General features: G+C 32.7%; 1 protein-coding gene across 1 annotated transcript in view; it reads left to right on the plus strand.

The window, feature by feature from the left end:
- LOC118737067 (probable serine/threonine-protein kinase DDB_G0267686) overlaps positions 1–19,704 on the plus strand; it is a gene marked incomplete in the record, with an annotated part of 51,030 nt that overhangs the window by 27,829 nt on the left and 3,497 nt on the right. Inside the window, 2 exon segments of the mRNA XM_036467318.1 lie at positions 15,198–15,487; positions 15,749–16,225. Coding sequence (XP_036323211.1) covers positions 15,479–15,487; positions 15,749–16,225 — 486 coding nt within the window.

The raw sequence follows: 19,704 nt of genomic DNA on the forward strand, positions 1-19,704 counted from the left end.
TGTAGGTAATCGAAAGCAATGGCAGCAGAAAGTTTAATGCAAGTAAATTCTTGCTTAGTAATTATAAAACAATTGCATGTTTGCATTTGACAGCCTGTGGGATAAAAGCAACAAATGCACAGGCATGGATACAATGAAATACACGATATATATGTATGTATGTTTGTGCCTCGATGTATGGCTGAAAATATGTACAAGTTCCCTAGTAAATGCATATATGCAATATTTCGTGCATGGAAACTGTCTAGTCTGCTTAAAAGGATTAATTCAACAGTCCAGTTGCGTGCTACGACACAGCAAAACAATGGCACCTAGGTACATACGGCAGCAAACATTCGGGCATAGCTACTTTACTATTTTCGGCAAACTTGTTATTGCTTTGCGTCCGGCTGGGAAATACATTGTGGCTAAATTACAATTGCAAAGGCTCACATAAACGTGTTTATAATAGAGGAATACAAACGTATGTATGTATAATTGTGTAATTACATTGCATATTCAGCCTGTAGCGCTGCCTCTGACATGCAATGAGTGAAAGCTGGTGAGAGTTATAATTCATTTCACTTCATTCCGAACCAAGCCAACAATCTATCGCCCCTTGTCGGCTGGCTTCCTTTGCATTACAGTTTTTGTATTGCATTAAATATTCACATTTCTATTAGTCTATCTGTCTGTCTGCATACCATTAAAAACCTAAGTTAAATTTACTGATTGCGGCAGGCAGTCTATCAAAGTGTCATAAACTGGCTGTAATGAAATTATTGCTTCAATTTATTACATACTAGCTTTTTTCCGCAGCTCCGCCCACATAAAGTTCGGTTTGACGTTATGATTTGCAATGCAACAAAGAGGGAAATAAATTAGATAACCGAAAATACCAAAAAAAAAAAATAAAAATATTAAAAAAAAAAATGCGTATTATTTCGGGGTTCCAGGACATGGTCAATATTTCGCATTTCAACTAAATTGCATATTTCAGTAATAACTTGCCCTTAATATATTTGGGGCGTTCCATACCAAAATGGATGGGGTCCACACTTCATGTGTTTGATTTGTTTCAAATTTTTTAGAGTTGATGGATAAACATATTTAAATAATAAATAAATATGAAATTTGAGATTGATTAATACATTTTTAAAAACTTTATAGCACAAAAACAAAAACAAATCGATTTAATAGTTTTCCAAATATTTCGAGAACGGGGCGAGGAAAAAATTTGAAAAAAATTACACATACACACATTTCTCACAATTCTCTATGAAAAGATATATTTTAAAATTGTTTTTCTTGAAAAATTTTCATATACAAATTTTTTGATACATTTTGGTATGGAATGCCTCATGTACACTTTTTCGATTACTTTTCATGTGGCAATTTATTTAAAAATTTTGTCTGAATAAAAGCATAAACCAAATTTTTTTTTATTTCATATCATTATCTCATATATACATTTAACCTTTAAACAGGTGGCAGTCTTCTTCAAAATATTTACGAAACAAATCTTTATTCGACCTGTTGCGTTTGACAAGCATATTGATTAAATATAACAACACCTTTAAAAGGGTGACTTTTTTTTAAATAAATCTTTTAAATAAAGAATTCTTAGACATCTTTCGACATCATTTTTTGAAAACTTTTGAAAATATGGGATTTGAAGGTGGGAGCGATGCTTAGGGCATATCTATCTATCTATGGGATTTCAAAATAAAGCTTTCTTAAATCTCTTTCGCTGGCCACCCATATTGTAATACCTTATTTAACTTATTAATATAATTGAACTTAAATTTTAAATAGGCGGCAATTCAATTAAAAATGTTTTTTTAATACAGCTTTTTTAAATGTCAATCATTTGCCATTCATATTGGAATTTTAAATATAATTTTTTAAGCAGGTGGCAACCTTCTTAAAGAATATGCTATATGTTAATTTAGCTCGGAAGCTCTCTTTTGGTCCAAATCCTTTAGGGAGGTGTAGTTTAGCTTCCCAGGTTTTGGAATAATACCTCCCAGACCTACCTCCAAACTTTGAGTTCCCGCGATTTAACGACCAAAGTTAATAGAATTAAAGCCGCAGTTGGTTAAACTCTTATCTAAATAATAAAAGGAATACGAGTGGACTTCAACTAGTAGTACGCCTTCTTCAATTTCGAAAGAAGATGAAAGACTTTGAGGCGATCCTGTGAAATATGGAACTCTTCGATAAAAAAAAGAGTAAGACCTGGCTTCTGTGGTGTAGTGGTAAGCAGTGCGCGCTTCCACTCCACAATGCCTGGGTTCAAACCCTGGTCAAAGCAACATCGCAAAAATATAGAAAAAAGGTTTTTTCTTAACAGCGGTCGTCCCTCGGCAGGCAATGGCAAACCCCCGAGTGTATTTCTGCCATGAAAAACAGCTTCTCATAAAAATACAATCGCCGTTCGGAGTCGGCGTAAAACTGTAGGTCCCTCCGCTTTGTGTGACAACATCAAGGCGCACGCCACAAATCGGAGGAGAAGCTCGGCCAAACACTAACATATGTGTAAGCGCCATCTATTATTATTATTAAGACCTGGCTTCAGAGCGCCACTTAAGAAAAGCGCGACCGCGTGATTTTCCATGCTGCCTGAACGCATTCAGTTCCTCCCCTATTTTAGCCAACAACAGTTTGGAAAATATATTATACTCCAACACTATCGCCATTTGAACAGTTTTCACTTCAACCTTAATTTTATTCAAATGCACAAAAACACTCTGCCTTTTCTACTCTACTAAGTATCTAACCACAATGGTTTAACAAAGCAGTTAAAAGCTCTTGCAAATGGATTACTACTATACAACAGGTTTAACAGCAGCTAAATCGTTTATGTACGAAAAAATCGATTGATTCTAGTGTTGGTGCGGTGAAGTTCAAGTCAATTGGCAAAAAACAAATCAAATAAACAAAGAATGAAAACAAAAAAGAGCTGCAACAGACAGCATTCACTTTTCATTACAAACAATCAAATCAAACACAAAAGGCTTTGGTAAAATGTATGTATGTACGTAGAATAGAAGTGAACGACTTTCAGGAAAGGATGTGTCAACAAACATATGTGTGTCGGTATGTACATTTGTGTGAGTAAGTGGATGTGTACAAAACATAAAAACTTTCCGATGTATTTATTTGCAGGTGAACAATTGCCCAGCATGACAACCGACTGCTCTTAGCAAAGTGTAAAACTAGTTCGTGCTGAAGCTACAAAAGCTCCCATGTAATTAATTTAATAAATAGGTATACATTTAGCGCTGGTTTCTCTTCCAATTTGAGGTGTACATGGTCACCCCATTTTCTGAAGGTTTTGGCGGAGCTATAAAATATAGTTACCATGAAAAAATGGTTAAAGAAACAATTGTGTATTATTATTGGCAATCTGCTGAAGAGAAACAGGGTTTTCCGATCGAAAAATATTGATTTGCAAGATTTTTACACCATTGCTACGAAAAGTTGTTCCTTCCCCATATAAAATACATAGGAAACTGTGAGCGCTTTGAGCACTCCCAAATTTTTTTTTTTTATAAGAAATAGGTGTATTTTTTCGGTAGAACAATCCTAGGAGGTGGCGGTATTAAAATTCCTACTTAACATTTTCGCAAGCATTTTTGCACCACTTTAATGTTTATACATACATATTTACATTGGATCTCTTTACCAATTATTACGAAAACGATAATTGGAACTTAATACATGGCGTATGAGTTACTCAGGGGAGATGTTACTCATACGCCATGTACGTTCGTCCCATTTAACGGACTTCTTCTTATGCTTGAAAATCTCGCTTGCGTTCTGATTTTTTCTCTCGCGAGCGAGATAGAGTTTTATTGACTAAGCATTTTTGACAGCATACTTTTTCATTTGTAAAATATCGTCAAAAATTAAGGTTCGAGCTTTGCAGGCTAAATTTGTATTTTCCACCAAAATAAGCGATGTTGCTACTCCGCTATACATATTGATTTGGTCACCTCAAAAACCACCGAGGAAAACAGTTCAATTGAATCGGACCGACCTTAATTTTTTTGGGCGCTATAGGATCCAATATTTTATTTTTTTTAACATAAAAACCGTTGTTACTTGTGTTTTTTAGTGGTGGGTCCGCCAGAGGCACAAAAGTTGTAAAGCTAAACTTACTTTTAGTTTCGACGCCATATTGGATTTTTCAAAACGCCACACTGCTTGGAATAAGATACAGCTAGATGACCATTTTAAGACCCTAAAAATTGTAATCCGTGTCTCAAAATTTGGCCGTCATACTGATCCAGTTGCCGTTGAACATCCCATATGGATTATTCTATAACTGAAATATATCGCCATACTATTGAAATATGTGTATTATCTACCAAGATTTTCATTTTAATAACCATCCAACGAAAACAATTGAGAAAAAACTAAAAAAAGTACGCTTGCTTTGTAAACAATGTTAACGACAAGGGCATGGTATATTAGGGACTAAACACAATGAATGGACACTCTATTACTTAAAACATCCTTGCCTTTCTTTCTGTTCTCCGGAAGATTAAAAAAGTAAGTGCGCCTGGGTTACACTGGAGAAGTGAAACTTACGTTACATATCTAGTTTGTCTCATAACCAATATACATACGTACATACGTATGTACATCTACTTTTGCTTAAGATATATTTATTTTATTTTTTCTATCCAGATCCCTACCTCTACCTACCTCTCGTTCTAATTACATTTATGTTAATTTGTTTTCCTTATCTTAATTTTTATCTTTATACTCTATCGATAGCAAAATCGACGAAATCGATAAAAAAAATATCCACAACAAAACCGATAAAAATGTCGATAACAAATTCAATAAAAATATCGATAACAAAATCGATAAAAATATCTATAAAAAAACCGTGAAAAATACCGATTATTATATCGATAAGTCCCGAGAATACCGAAAATCTCTAAAATCCCAAAATAGTTCCCAGATTGAGTCACTGTGTCTCTATCTATATCGTTTCTCCATAATTACTTTTATTTTAATATTTCTTCCTCTATCGTCATCTTTACTTTTAACGGTATCCTCATCCTTATCTTTTTCTTTATATTTTTGCTTTTATGTTTATCATTTTCTTCATCTACATACATATTCCCCTTCACATTTGCCCTTATATAAGTAAAGTGTTTAAATTTACCTTGATCTTCATTTTTGCCGTTATCTTTACGCATCTTTGGTTTGTGTTTATATTTTTACCTATGCCCTTATCCTTTTCTTTATCTATGTACATACTCACCTTTACTTTCATTCTTGTATTGGTCTTTTCCTAAGTGTTATTCTTTTACTTTTTATTAGCAAGTTTTTGTTAAATTAATACCATACACTCAAGAAGCACTTGTTTCAGCCCCAACCATTTCCGTGTGCAACTTCCGTGTGCAATTTCCGTTGCACCATTTCCGTATGCAATTTCCGTTGAATTTGCCAATTTACTCCCAACCAACCAACCGCCGCTAAAGAAATTTCACTTCAAAAGATCTACGCTCATATAATCTTCAAAACGTGCGGCAAATACAAAACAATTAAGCCCTGTTGCTGTTTGCCATTGCAGTTGCAAATTGTATGTTGTCATTGTAGCTATAAATCTTAAACCGATTTTGTCACTCGTTAGCTGCATTTGTGATAGACATACATACGTGCATACATTTTTTCCCAATACAGTAATACTCAAACATATACACAAACACTAAGGTAAGGTACCCTGCAAAAATCGGTTGACCATCTGATCAATTTGCGTCATATTGGAGTACTTACAAAATGCTCCTCCGTAATGCAATAGCGGACCAAGTCATTTCCCTACTCTAGTTTATTGTTACCCCGATCATTGCTCGTGTTTTAAACGAACTTAACTACTACACTATATTTATTAAGCTGTGTTACCAAGAGGTAGATTACTCTTAAGAGTAATCCCTTGGAGTAGTTTTATGTTGCACTGATGTGATTCAAAGTTGGAGTATATGGTTGTGCCCTAGGACATCGCAGTGTTAATGCGACCACATTTTTTATATGCATCCCGGTTAATTTTGGAGTAATTTTTGAACTTAAGGAAGCACTCCTAATATGAGTGCATGAAGTGCCGCGATTTTTGCAGAGCATTTACTTTTTTTTACACGCATACATATATACACATATATATGTATACCCACATATGTATATAAGCGCGATTATTGCAGTATACACTGCAGCTACCGGTTTTATGGCATTTTGTGGTTTATCCGATTGTGGCGACAGTTGGCAAAGTCGAAGTCCATCCATGAAAATCGAATGAACTTTTGCCCTTAACTCAATTGGAAATTTTCGTTAGTGCACTACTGGCCCTCCTTTCCCCACTTCCTGCATGCCGTCAAAGCCTGCAGTTATGCGAAATTTTGTTATGAACTCCAAAGCAACGACAGCAGACTGACAGGCAGACAGATGGTCGCTGATGATATCAATATATGTTTAAAATACCTCATACATATAAAAACATGTACGCTTATATGTATGTATAAAAATACATACCTATATGTACAATAATACGTAATGCATACATATACATATATGTACACTCCCCGTCATTTGATTAGCGCATCCTTTTAATCCATAGTATTTACAGTTTTCCTTTTGTTTATTTAAGATTCATGATTTTTTCATAAAAATATAGCATATTATACAACAAAAAGCATGTAAATCCGATTTTAAAATTTTATAAATATAAAAAACAACGTCAAAAGGAGTGCGCTCTTCTAATGCCCAACAGTTAACGAGGTTATAATATTTTTAGAAACATTGCGTATATTCGAAATTTTTCTTACTACTAACTACTTAATCACTGCAGGACTTTTTTTTAAACTTGTGTAAAGTAAAAAAAAAAACTAGCAAATACCTGACGTGCTTCACTGCGCCTTGAAATAATTTTCGTGTTGTTACTTCCTCCCAAAGTCTTATGGTTTCATTCATACAAAACGAAAATAGATTTGAAGAACTTTATTAAGAGAGATTTTCGATTTATGAAACATACATTAATTTTTTTATGACTAAGCGTTTTAGTTAATATATTAACGCAGGAATTTATTCCTGGAAAATAAATGTATACTCTTAAAACTCAAATCTACATATCGTGCACTTTTTGCAAAGGTGTATCAATTCAGTATGTGTTTACCTATCTTATCATTTAAACCAAAAAACTAAAAAAATTTCAAATAGATGTCAATTGAGGCAAATTTTTCGAACAGGTGGCAACTCTACTCAAAAATATTTTGTCAGTAAAATTTCCTAAACCTCTTCAGTTAGATATCAATCAAAATAAATTTAAAAAAATGAAAATTAAAATTTTCAAACAGGAGGCAACCTTCTACAAAAATATTTCTGACTGTAAGCCTTCTTAAACTTCTTTCTTTTGACAGCCATATTACAATACTTACTTTATTTTATCAATTTACTCAAACTTAAGTTTTCAAAGAGGTGGCAACCCTGTAATTATTATTTTTCTATATTTTAAGTTAGATCTTTGGCAATGCATTGGCGTAAACTGCATTCGATTCCATGCATTACTTTTGGAGTGATGCGCGTACAAACATACAGACAGACGGACAGACAGACAAAAATGGAAAACTATACACACTGGGGATCAAAACGATGCGCTATTCAAATGACTAGGAGTGTAAACATATCTGTTATTATGTGTTAGATTTCTACGAGGATAACTGTTATGCCGTTGGCTGGTTGAATAAGAAATTTAATATATGTAGTTTCCATTCTTCGATAACTATAAACTGTAATTATTTCAATATATACAAATTGTAAGATAATAATCGAGTATCTTGCACATTGATGTGAGCTTTGTGATTGGTTAATTTAAATTTATGTCAACTGCATGCTCAGTTGATTAAAAAGTACAATAGGATTATTAAATTAAATGTGACAGTCGGGAAATACTTAAACATACATACATGCATATGTATGTTTGTAAATATGAGCAAAGCGTTTCCATAAAGTCGTTGTAGGTATCATTGTTGTTTTTAATAGCGATTACAAAGTTCATTGCTGATACATCGAACACACGACATTTCTGAGAGCAACGAATAGTAGCAGGTCATCGACTCCTCCAAGGAAGACGAGAGGGGTTTCACCTACTGAAAAGATTCTGGCTATCTCCTATCTTGAAAAACAAAACGATAACAGGAAAATAATATTTTTTAAGCTGCTGATTGGGTTAGATTGCAAAGTAGAAGATATAAATAAGTTAAACGAAAAATTTTTAATATGGGTATCAAAGGCTTTGAGTAAGCTGTATCTATTGCGAAAATATTTTTGACGACGGTCGCCACCTATTAATTTTATTAATATTAAAGTTTATGAGATAGCTTATGACCCGATTTAATATACAGCATATTTTTTGCCACCTGCTTACAAAATAAAATTATATTTTAAATTATAAGTTCAACGAAATTTCACAACATGGATGCGAAACGACAAAGATTTAAAAAACTTCATTGCGAAAGCATTTAGAAGGGATTTCCACCTATTTAAAAATTTAAATTTCATTTAGTAGATTCACAAGACGTGTTAACCATCGTAAAATCTTAAGCTTAACATTTTTTAAGGGTTTAAAATGGTTTTATAGGATTTTTAACTGCACCGAAGTATTTTTAAACACATGAAAAAAATTATAAAAATTTTCCGCAAAACTTAAAAAGCTACTTAGAACAACATTAAAGCTAAGTTTTGGCGCTTAAAGGAGACTCTTGAAAAAAAGCATTTTCTCGATAAAATATCTTTTTTTAAGTTTATGAAAACTTTATAAATCCATCCTAAGGTAACCAAAATGTGGTAAAACATCGTGCAACTATGGAACAATCGGGCTTCATCTTGTCTACAACCTTGCTTGGTTGGGAAAGTTTGGTTCAGTCTAGCAAGAGATACGGACGAACGCTAATGTCTTTTTTCTAGAACATTTTTATATAAGCAGAGCAAGCTCGTTATTATATTTTCGCATTACTTATATATGTATGTATGTAATAAATTACTATCATCATTGACTTCTGCGTCTATTTATAACTGCATTCTTTTCCATTTGCATATTTGTAAGTATTTAATGGCGAAAATTGCATAAGATCTATCATGCATACCAATTCGTTTGTGCCTTTTTTACATCGCCATTGTTTGCCTTAAACTTTCGCCTTTTCCTGCCACTGGTTACTAAGTTGTACTATAATTTACTTTTCTATTTTAACTCAGTGCAATAAATTACTTGGAAATAATGCGGAAATACTTCCGCAGTAAAAATTTTAAAACGCTTTGCAAAAAATAGTTTTCAATTTTGTGGCGGATATTTTCTTACTTGCATTCATTCCTGTTTCTACTTCTGTGCAGCGCAATTGCATGTATTTGCATTTAAATTAGATGCATTGGAAAAGAAACAATCGCGATGTCCATAAAAATGTACTAAAAATGGAAAGCGAAATTTTGTTTGGGTTTACTAATGCGGAAAATAGTGAGCTATCCGTTTTTTTTTATTCTTAATAGGCTCATGTAAATTAAAAAATTGGAAAGTGGAAGTTTGGAGACGTTAAATTATGTAGATTTTGAAACCTAATCGTAAATTGAAATTTCAGCAACTGAACTTAAAAGTTGCTTGGATTTGAAAAAATTCGAACATTCATGAGAGGTTTCGTATTGATAATTCGGGAAAGCGTGAACGAGCAATTCCAAACATAAATAATTATATCCAAAAATAACTTAAATACATTTTGGCTAGATAGAACAATTGTTAAAATAAAAGATATGAATAATATTTATTGACTCAAAAACTAGGAGTGAAGATCTATCGAATTACTCCCAAATAGAATAGGGTTTATTTAAATTTTGTTATTCGAATTATTCAAGAAATGTAAATTATACTGTGTGAGAATTTTATGATAATTCAAACCAGCCTGGACTTTGCCGCGATTTAATTTAGTTAACAAAATTATGATTTGTTTCATTCTTCCATAAAAGGGTTAATTTAGCAAGCTTTGGTAGAGTCAAAATTGAAAACTGGCTAAAATTATGTACATTTTATTTTACTAATTGAAAAATTCATGAGTTTTGATAAATAAAAATATCGAGCGAGAAATTTGTTAGAGAATTATTTTGCTATCTTAAGAAACAACGACGATTATTTACCATCCCCTGACTACCCTCCAATTCAGGATCTAAACAATTTTTTGGATTCAAGTTTTTTTAATACACACCTTACCTCTGATGCACTATTTTAAAACATTTTTCACTAATAAAAATCATGAAACCATTACAACATCTACAGTTTCTCCGATTTTCTTGCAATAATATCGGTGCTTAGGGCGCTCCAGAAGTACAGATTTTGGTAACAGAAACGATAATTTGTCGAGCCAATTTGGCAACGGGCTCAGGCTACTTTGTGAAAAAAGGAGAAATGCAGGATTAAAAAAAATGAATCGAATATTTAGTACCCTAAGTAGAGTAAATTTCATAATTGTTCTAATTAATTATAAATACGCTCATATTGTAGTAATATTTTTTATTTATGTACATACGTGCGTATTATGCTGAGTATTAGTGAGAGCAATAAGTTCCTCTACAATCATATATCTCCCGACTACACATAAATAAAATGAATCAACTACACAAAAAAGTTTCTATAAAATATGACAAATCCAAGTGACTTCATTCTTTACACACCATTTATTTCTTTTTCATTCTCTTTGAGTGATTAAAAATTTATAATGAATGGCATGGCTGTGAAATAAATGGCACCCAATATAATAATTTACTGGTACTTTTCAACAAAACCCAGAAAAATCCTAGCCATAAATTTTTAAATTCTGTTGAAATGTGCAAAGCCAAAATGGGTTAGCCAGTCGTTTAAGCTGAAAAGAAACACTATTTTTCTTTTCCACGGTCTACATATATATATTTACACATTTCTATATATTTATTTGTAGCTTTGAGCGCAATTGCGAAGCGCAGTGAAGCATAAAAGGGAATAGATATACGAGGACAACTTACTACTCAATTTTTTAGGTGGCAATGAATATCCCAAACAATTTGAGGTCGAGTGCTGCTTAGCTGGAAAGCAAAAATTGTGACTGAATAGGCGGCTTAAGTGTTCGAGTACGGCAAGGGTGAAAAGTAAAGGATATACAGTAGCATACAAATGATTGGAAAATTACTTAAATAAAAATATAAAATATACGATATAATGTTAACGTCAAGTAAATCCTGACAATCCTCGCCAGATGATACTTAACCAAAAAATTAATCACAACACCATAAGGTCTTGATTTGTAACGCTAGCAATTTTGGCTAAGATAGTAAAAAGTCTTTCGTAAGACAAATGTCAAGAGAGTTCGAAAGCCTTCGGTTTAGTACAAAAATCTTTGAAAACAAGTAATTTTGAAGCAAAAAACAAAACCGACTTCAGCTCTAATATAAAAAGAAAAAATATATATATATCCAATGATCGGATCTAAACCAGATTAGTATGGGACCACGTCTGAGACGTGGTCCAAAGTTATGCGGTAACATACAAGAAAAGAAAGAAAGAAAAAAAATATTCGGAATATGATAACCTCCTCCTTTTTTAGAAGTCGGTTAAAAAGCATTCTCATTCACTACTCCTGGTTAAAAGCTACTGTGAAATAAAGCACTTGAATATAATTTAGCTCACGTCATTCCGGCAATCAAAATGGCCAAGTGAGCAAAGCACAAGCGTTTCATTCGGGAGAACCGAATTCAAGTCGTCGGGCAGCAGAATTTCTCTCTCTATTATCTCTATTTTTTCTCTTTTAATTTAATTTTCGATGTTATTGTTTTAGAAAAGAAAAATATATAATTTACTTATTTTATGCAATTTGTTTCTTTTTAACTTTTTTCTTTCTTATTTTGATTTTTAGATGTTATTGTTTTAAAAACAAAGAATATTATTTTTAATTTCATTTCATTTTAAGGAACTTATTTTTTTTCTGTCTTTTTTGAATTTACTTTTCTTTTAGTTTTTAGATTTTGTTGTTTAAAACCAAACTAAAATTTTTTAAATTACATTTAATTTTTTAGAAACGTATTGTTTTCTTTTCTTGTTTTAAATTGTTTTTGCTAATTTAGTTTTTAGATTTCGTTGTTTTAAAAACAAAAATATACATTTTGTATTTCGTTTAATTTTTAGGATCATATTTTAAGAAAAAAAAGTTTAATTTTTCGTAATTTTTACAATTGATTTTAAAATTTTTTTTTAGTTTTTACACTAAGCGTTAGAATAATCTAATTCCGCTCAGCGGTGTACATTCGCTGTTTAAAGTTTAAATTTTTCAAAACTGACTTTACTTGACCTTTAGTTTAGTGTAAAAAAAATTCTACAAACATTTGGGCCAACAATTACGTTTCCTACTACTTTAAAAATATAGAATAGAGCAGCACTGGTTTAACTATAAATAAATACTCGGTAAAAAAGTTAATCATTGGTTTTCACTTTTGATTTCACTATACATGTTACTATACTTGACCAATTGTTGCTACGACACTCTTGCCTTTTTGTCTGTCTCTCTGTATTTATGCTACCTTGAGAACGCTTGACCTTAGCTACTTATCATTTTGCGAAGGCCCTTTCGCAATCGATTGTACACAAATGTTATTCAAATACTTGCTCATTATTCTTCCTACTACCTCATTCCTTGTTCGCCTTTTCTTCAATTACGTCACTTTACTTGCCTATTGCAATGCATTTCGCTCAAAAGAAAAAAATGCTTATCACTAATTGGATTTGCGCAAATGGTTGAAACCTTTGAAAATCAGTGAACCATTAAATGCAAATGGCAAATATCGCATTGAGGTTCAAAGCTGAACTATTGCACCATTTTTTTAATTTCATTAGTATTTAGTTTAAGGGATTTACGGATAGATAACTTTATTTTGGTTTTTCATTAGCGCTTTGGATACCAGTTTCCAGTTTCATTCAATAGTAAAAACGAGAAAGTGCCGCAGGGGACCCTTTTGGTGGACGATGAAAGAGAATTTTTAAATACATACATGGGATGCACAAATTTATGCATAGCCGGTTTTGTATATGTATGGGTTTGTTTATATGTGCATATGTGCCTACATATGAACGCATGTATGTTTATATGAACATAGGAAAAACATTAAGCCCCTATATTAAACAAATATATGTATGTATATTAGCGTGGTCCCAAATAAGCATCCCTTGGATTTTTCTATACCGAAAAAAATATTCCCCTATTTTTTTATTTTGAAGTAATAAAAATAATTGGTAGGTCGCTCAAAGCGCATTGAATTTTCTGGGGGTTTCGGGGGACCTACAAAATATAGTTAGTTTGAAAAAATTATTATACATATAAATAGTTGGGAATCTCCTGAAGAGAAATAGAGTTTTCCGATCGAAAATTATTGATTATCAAGAATTCTATACCATATCAACGAAAAGTTTTTTTGTTCATATAAAATACATGGAAAACTTTGAGCGCTTTGAGCGACCTCTAAGTATTTTATGATTTCAAAATAAAAAATAGTATTAAAATTTTTTCGGTATAGCACAATCCTAGGGGATGAGAGCATAAAAATTCCGACTTTACTTTTTCACATGCATTTGTGGACCACCGTAATTTGCGTATATACAAATGTGTATGCGCGCAATTACACAGACTATACGTACAATGTTAAATTAGAGGAAGCGTGCACTGAAGCTATGCTTAGTGAGAAACGAACTACAACATTAAAATATAGTTAGTTATATTTGTAGGGAAACTTGATGAAACACGTCGAGATTAAAAGAAGACGAGCAATATTTAGAAAAAAATAACTAGCAAAACTGGTATTTTCGACCATTAATTTATGACCTTACTACATAGTCTGCACTAGAAACAAAATTTTTTTTTTTTATATTTTCAACCCTTGTCTTTAAGCAGCGTTGCATTCTCATCAAATTAATGCTTAAAGTTGCTATATTCAACGCGAAAGATATTTTTTCATCGGCTACAAAATATATATATGTACAATATGCATACATTAGGTTCTATCACGTGTGTTTGAAAATTTACTTTAAGATTAGTTTGTCCAACCTAAAAACTTATCTTAAAAATTACTAACTACTAGTTTTCATAGTTATTATATTTGCAATGCGATTTCCATGTGTGATACATCGAGTAAAGGTCAAAATAAAAATATAATAATTTGAAGGTTCTTCAGCGTTATAGCAGACATTTTCTGAAATTTACTTCCACTGAGACAGAGGTGTGGTTCCTATCCCGAACTAGTCCCCCTTTAAAGACTTAGAATTTTTTCCTGACTCATATAAACAACAAAAACTTAATTTTGGATCATAGATAAAGGATCTGTATACTATACCAGGTAATTTTCCCACGATATTTTCCTTTTTTTATATATATTTTTTTTTACAAACATGCGCATGACAGTTGCTCATACGCCACCGCCTCTCATTTATTTGCGACCTTCACTGCCTACATATGTAGCTTTCGTAGAATTTAATAATTTGAACATTTAAAATATAAAATGGCTAACATTTTGAAAAATATTCAGTTGGATAGTTTTGTTAAAAAGCTTTGATCGAATATCAAACCGTGGAGAATCTAGATAAGTTGCTTTGGCTAAATCTGATAAAAGAGTAGAAAATTTGCACAAAGTTTAAAAATTATATTTTTATGTTTTTTGTTGTAGAATGTACCATATTTTTATAAAAAATTGGCGGAAAAACATTACAACCAAAATTGTTGCATATATTGTAAAAAAGCAACTGTGTCAATACTTTTTGCCCGCAGTGTACATATTTGCCTGTTACACATTTTCCTACATATTTTGCCGAGCTTCTCCTCCAGTTTTCGTCACTTCCAAAACGCCAGATAGATTTTACGAGGAGCTGTTTTATAGCAGATATACCCTCGAAGGTTTGTCAGTGCCTGCCGAGGGTAGATAAAACTTCGATGTTGCTGGGACCAGGTATCGAACCGTGGACTACCGCCTGATAATAAAAAACAAACCGTTTGGGGGCTTAGAGAGAGAAAAATAAAATTCATAAGTACAAAATTTCACATCACATACCAAAAATATTTGAAATCACAATGTTATGTTAATATTTTCTATTAAAACAATTAAAGCAATACTTTTCGATTAGCCAAATACTTATTAACAATAATCTTTCTTTTCAGACAATCTACCAAATGAAACTCATTTCTGTCCAAAATTGCAATAAAAGCAAAAAACCTACTTAAACCACTCAAACTGCAAGCAACTACAGTAAAAAAAAAATATATATACACATATACATATATACAGAGTTTTCAACGACTCCCAACTTCCGGATACAAGCTGAAAAAACACTACATAAGTGGCAAAGAATGCTGTGGCGAGAATAAACTAAAAAATATTTGGTCACAACTTTAATAGGTTTTACTGCAAAGAGTGTTGCTGTGGCTGCCACAGAAACAAAATGTCGAATGTAAGTTACTTCGATTTTTTTTCGATTATAAATCTATGCGTTTACATTCTAGTTTGATAATTTCAAATAATTAAATCCCGTAATAGATCAATAAATTTGTCTGCTTTAAACTTCTGTAACTACCCCACACACTTATAAAATGCAAAATTTAATCTTATTACCTACCACACTGCAAATAAATTTTCTCCTTTCATTACCTTTTCTAATTGCAATAATCCGCTCCCTCAATGCCATTGCCAATTTCCCGTTTTAAACTCGTAGTTGCTCTACATGGATGAAACGAATTGTAATGGCGTCTACGCATCCAAAGCCAATAGTTTGACAGCAGCACTAACACCAGCAAGCAACGGCATAATCAGCAACGGCAACGGTAACGGCAACGGCAACGACAACATCAACAGCAACAGCAACAGTAATAATATTTTACTGGCGGGCAATATTAGTATAAGCAATAGCAACAACAGCAACAATATCAGCACAGCTAACATCATAAGCAACAACACAAATACAAATAATATCAACAACATTAACATCATGAATGTGGCGGCCTCGACTGTGACAATGGCAACAGCGGTTGGCAACACCAACGTCAACGTCAACGTCAATGCCGTTGGCCCCGGCATTGTATCAGCAGCCACACTACCCACATCCGTGTCCAATGAGGATCTAAGCCAGAGTTTATCGGAGTACACGGATGCCGATGAAAGCATATCAGCGCCGACCGAGTTCCTTGCCGAGGTGAGTGAAGAAGGAGGAAATGTGGCAATATATGTATGTACATATATGTATATCTGCAGGGCTACAATTTGCCCTACTGAATGCCAAGTTTATTTATTTTGTATGTATGTGTGTATGCACATGTGTGCATGGAATTGCGCTGCCAATTACCCTTTGCCAGTTGGCAACTTTCAAGCTGTGATAAAGGGAACAAAGACTGGCTTCAATACCAACATCCACACAATTACGCTCATGTAGATCTGCAAGAAATATAAATTCTTTTCTTTTTGTAGGGTTGAAAGTTGCCACATAATTTAAAGTATTTTTAAATCAATTTCATAGATTTAAATTGATGAAAGTTAATACCTGACAAAGTCAAAATAACTTTCCATAGGTTGTGTAATATTTTAAAAGCATAAGAACTCACACCCCGAATATTTTTTCAATTTAAGATTTAAAATAAAATGTCGACACCAAACCGAAAAAGCACAAAAAGTTTCGCTAAATTGTTGCTTCTTATCTTTCGGGCAGTGCTCTGTATTTTTTGAGAAAAGGACAGTAGTATTTGGCGAACTGAAATACAGTCGTTTCATAAAAGTTTATTTCGATACTAAGTACTCCTAAATTCCCAAATAGCAGGGATAGGTTATATTGCACAATATGAAACTATAGAAGAATTTTTGATTTGGTTATTTGGTTTCCTTGATGAATAAGGTTTTTAAAGAAGGAAGTATTTCCATGGGAGTTGCCCTTTATATAAAAAAAAACCAAAGTCCACAATAAATCGCTAAAGAACAGATGCGATTTGCGAAAAAATCTTAGAAAAAAATTCGAAAATAATTTTTTATTTAGGTTTCTCAAAATATATGGATTTAGAAGAAAAAACGCAGAAATAATGTACCAAGGCCCAAAATAGCGAATATTTCGGAAAGCTCCGAAAATCATCAAAATTTCTAGAAAAATACCAAAAATTCTGGTTAAATTCTAAAAACAAGACGCAAAATGTCCCAAAAGTATATACGATATACGATAGCGATTTCCGAACAAAAGATCTCAGAAAAAATCCGAAAATAATTTTTTATTTGGATTTCTCAAAAAATAAGGGTTTAGATAACAAGTAATTTTTAAGCAAAAACCAAAACCGACTTCAATTCCCATATAAAAATTTCAGATTATCGTTGATTTCTTCAAGATCCAATCCAAATTGATATAGGACCACCTTTGAGGTAACACCTTTCCTTAAAAAAAAAAATAAAAGAATTATAGGAATCGGTTAACGTGGTCCAAAGTTATGCGGTAACATACATAAAAAATTTATTCCGACGAGTTGATAGCCTTTTCCTTTTTTTTCAAGTTGGTTAATAAGGAAGCGCTGTTATGAAAGTTGCCAACTAACTAAGAAAAAACGCCGAAAAAATGTCCAAACGCCAAAATAGCGAAATGGCTACTACTATTCCCTCTAATTTTGAGCCAAGTTGACAGACCTGCACGTGAACCAAACGGACCCTGCAAAAAATTGTGCGACTAATCTCTAAAGAGAGTATTCCGAGATTATTCTCAATCGGGTACAATTGGGCATTAATTAGTCGCAACTAGTCTCATACGGGTACTAATGGGGATCAATTAGTCTCGACTATCCCTTACGGGTATAACTGGAGATCAATAAATCCCCGACTCATCTCTAACGGGTACTATTAACGATTGAATGATATGTACGCACTTAGTCAACGAAATTTCATGTGCGGCGTTGGCACATAGGGAGAGTATTCGCTTATCAAACCTGAGCACCCTGGTTCGAATCGCGGCTGGCGCAAATTTTAATTTTTATTTTTTTAAAGTAACTAGTCGCTTTTTGTACCCGTTCGGGTATAAAGGGGAACAATTAGTCTCTTCATAGGATATGCTCGAACAGAAGCGAATAGTTCATTCTATATAAAGAGATCAAAAGTGGTATTAGTCGCATGTTCCTTGGCGATTGCTCCCGGAGTCATCCCGGATTAGTCGCATTTTTTGCAGAGGAGCCACTCGGCTTTCACGTACAATTCGTGTGTACGAAGTTACCGAACTTTTGCGACGCTACCAGCCAGCCTGTTCACTTTTGAATTTCATGCAGTAAGTAAGTACATACTGAGACAAAAATTTTGCGTTCATATTGGAAGCTCAGCCAGCGCTCTGCATCACTGATCTAAACACAATAACCTAAATAATTATTATTTATTTAGTTACATACGTTTATTCCATTCAAATGAATGTACATATATTCAAAGCACTTTTTGCTCAAAATAATAAAGGTTGCAAGGGGCTGATTCCGAGAGCACCTTTGGAAAAGCGGTATAACAATTTTATTTTACTTCAAAATTTTTAACTATCTGTTAATTGCAGTATGTATCAGTTTTTAATAACATATTTCTGTAAATCCCTTAAATTTGTAGAACCGTACAACTCAAAGAAATACACCTAAAATCAGTTAGCAAAAGTCTCTGCGATCTTTCTTTTTAACCCATCTTTTTTAACTTTTTTCTTAAACGCTCCGAAACATTTTTCAAAACCAAACAATCTACTCACAAAGAACTTGCATATAAGCAATTCGCTTGTAAGCATTAAAGTCAAGCTCTCTACAGACAATCTATTGCACCTATGTGCATGTATGTGTGTACATTATACGAGTATGTACATATATACGTGCACATTAGCTCCCTTGGCCGCAATTCGGCAGCCTTTATTACAATGGAATTATATGTAGCGGCATACTTCGTACAATTTTTGTATGTACGTATATTAATGCCTATTCAAATACAGACAAAAAAACTGCGACACCTATTTTATAAGTAGGCTCTTTATGCTATCGACCCGCATTTCTCGTAAATTTCTACTTGTATAAGTATGAATTTCCTTTCAAAAATTATTGCATGCCAATGTTCAATTTTCTTTTGTAAGCTACTAAACAGCTTCTTGCTACTAATTCATACTACATACTTAAGTACTTATAGAAAATAAAATTTGAATACCTACTTATGCTCAATAAATATCGTAAATTCATTTTGCATTGTTGCAATTTTAAGAGGATAGTAGGAAAGTGCATTATACTTTAGTTTACTCAATTAAAAATACTTTTGACGTTTCATGGAAAATAAATATTCGCAAATTAGGTTGGAATGCCAAAATATATTAACTATTTGCACAGCTATTTGGTAGCTTAAAGTGAAAAAACTTCTTATAGCTATTTCATTTAATTATTTTGCAAAACTTTTAAGGATTCGATGTTAATTATTTCGTATTATTTTCACGTTACCGGATTTTCGCTGCCTCCTCTGGGCTTAGCAAATTTGCCTTCGTTAAATAAAAACGAGAAATATAAACAGTGACGAACAAAAATATTGGTACAGTGAATTTTACGCCATATATAAAATATACTTCATTTTACACCAGAAAACGTAATAATAAAATCTCTAAACTTTGTGCAAAACTCAGGAAAATTCTTTAAATTTGCACACTAATTT

This window comes from Rhagoletis pomonella, unplaced genomic scaffold (genome assembly GCF_013731165.1).
Source record: "Rhagoletis pomonella isolate Grant_MI unplaced genomic scaffold, Rhpom_1.0 Rhpom_scaffold_00004, whole genome shotgun sequence".
NCBI classification, from domain to species: domain Eukaryota; kingdom Metazoa; phylum Arthropoda; class Insecta; order Diptera; family Tephritidae; genus Rhagoletis; species Rhagoletis pomonella.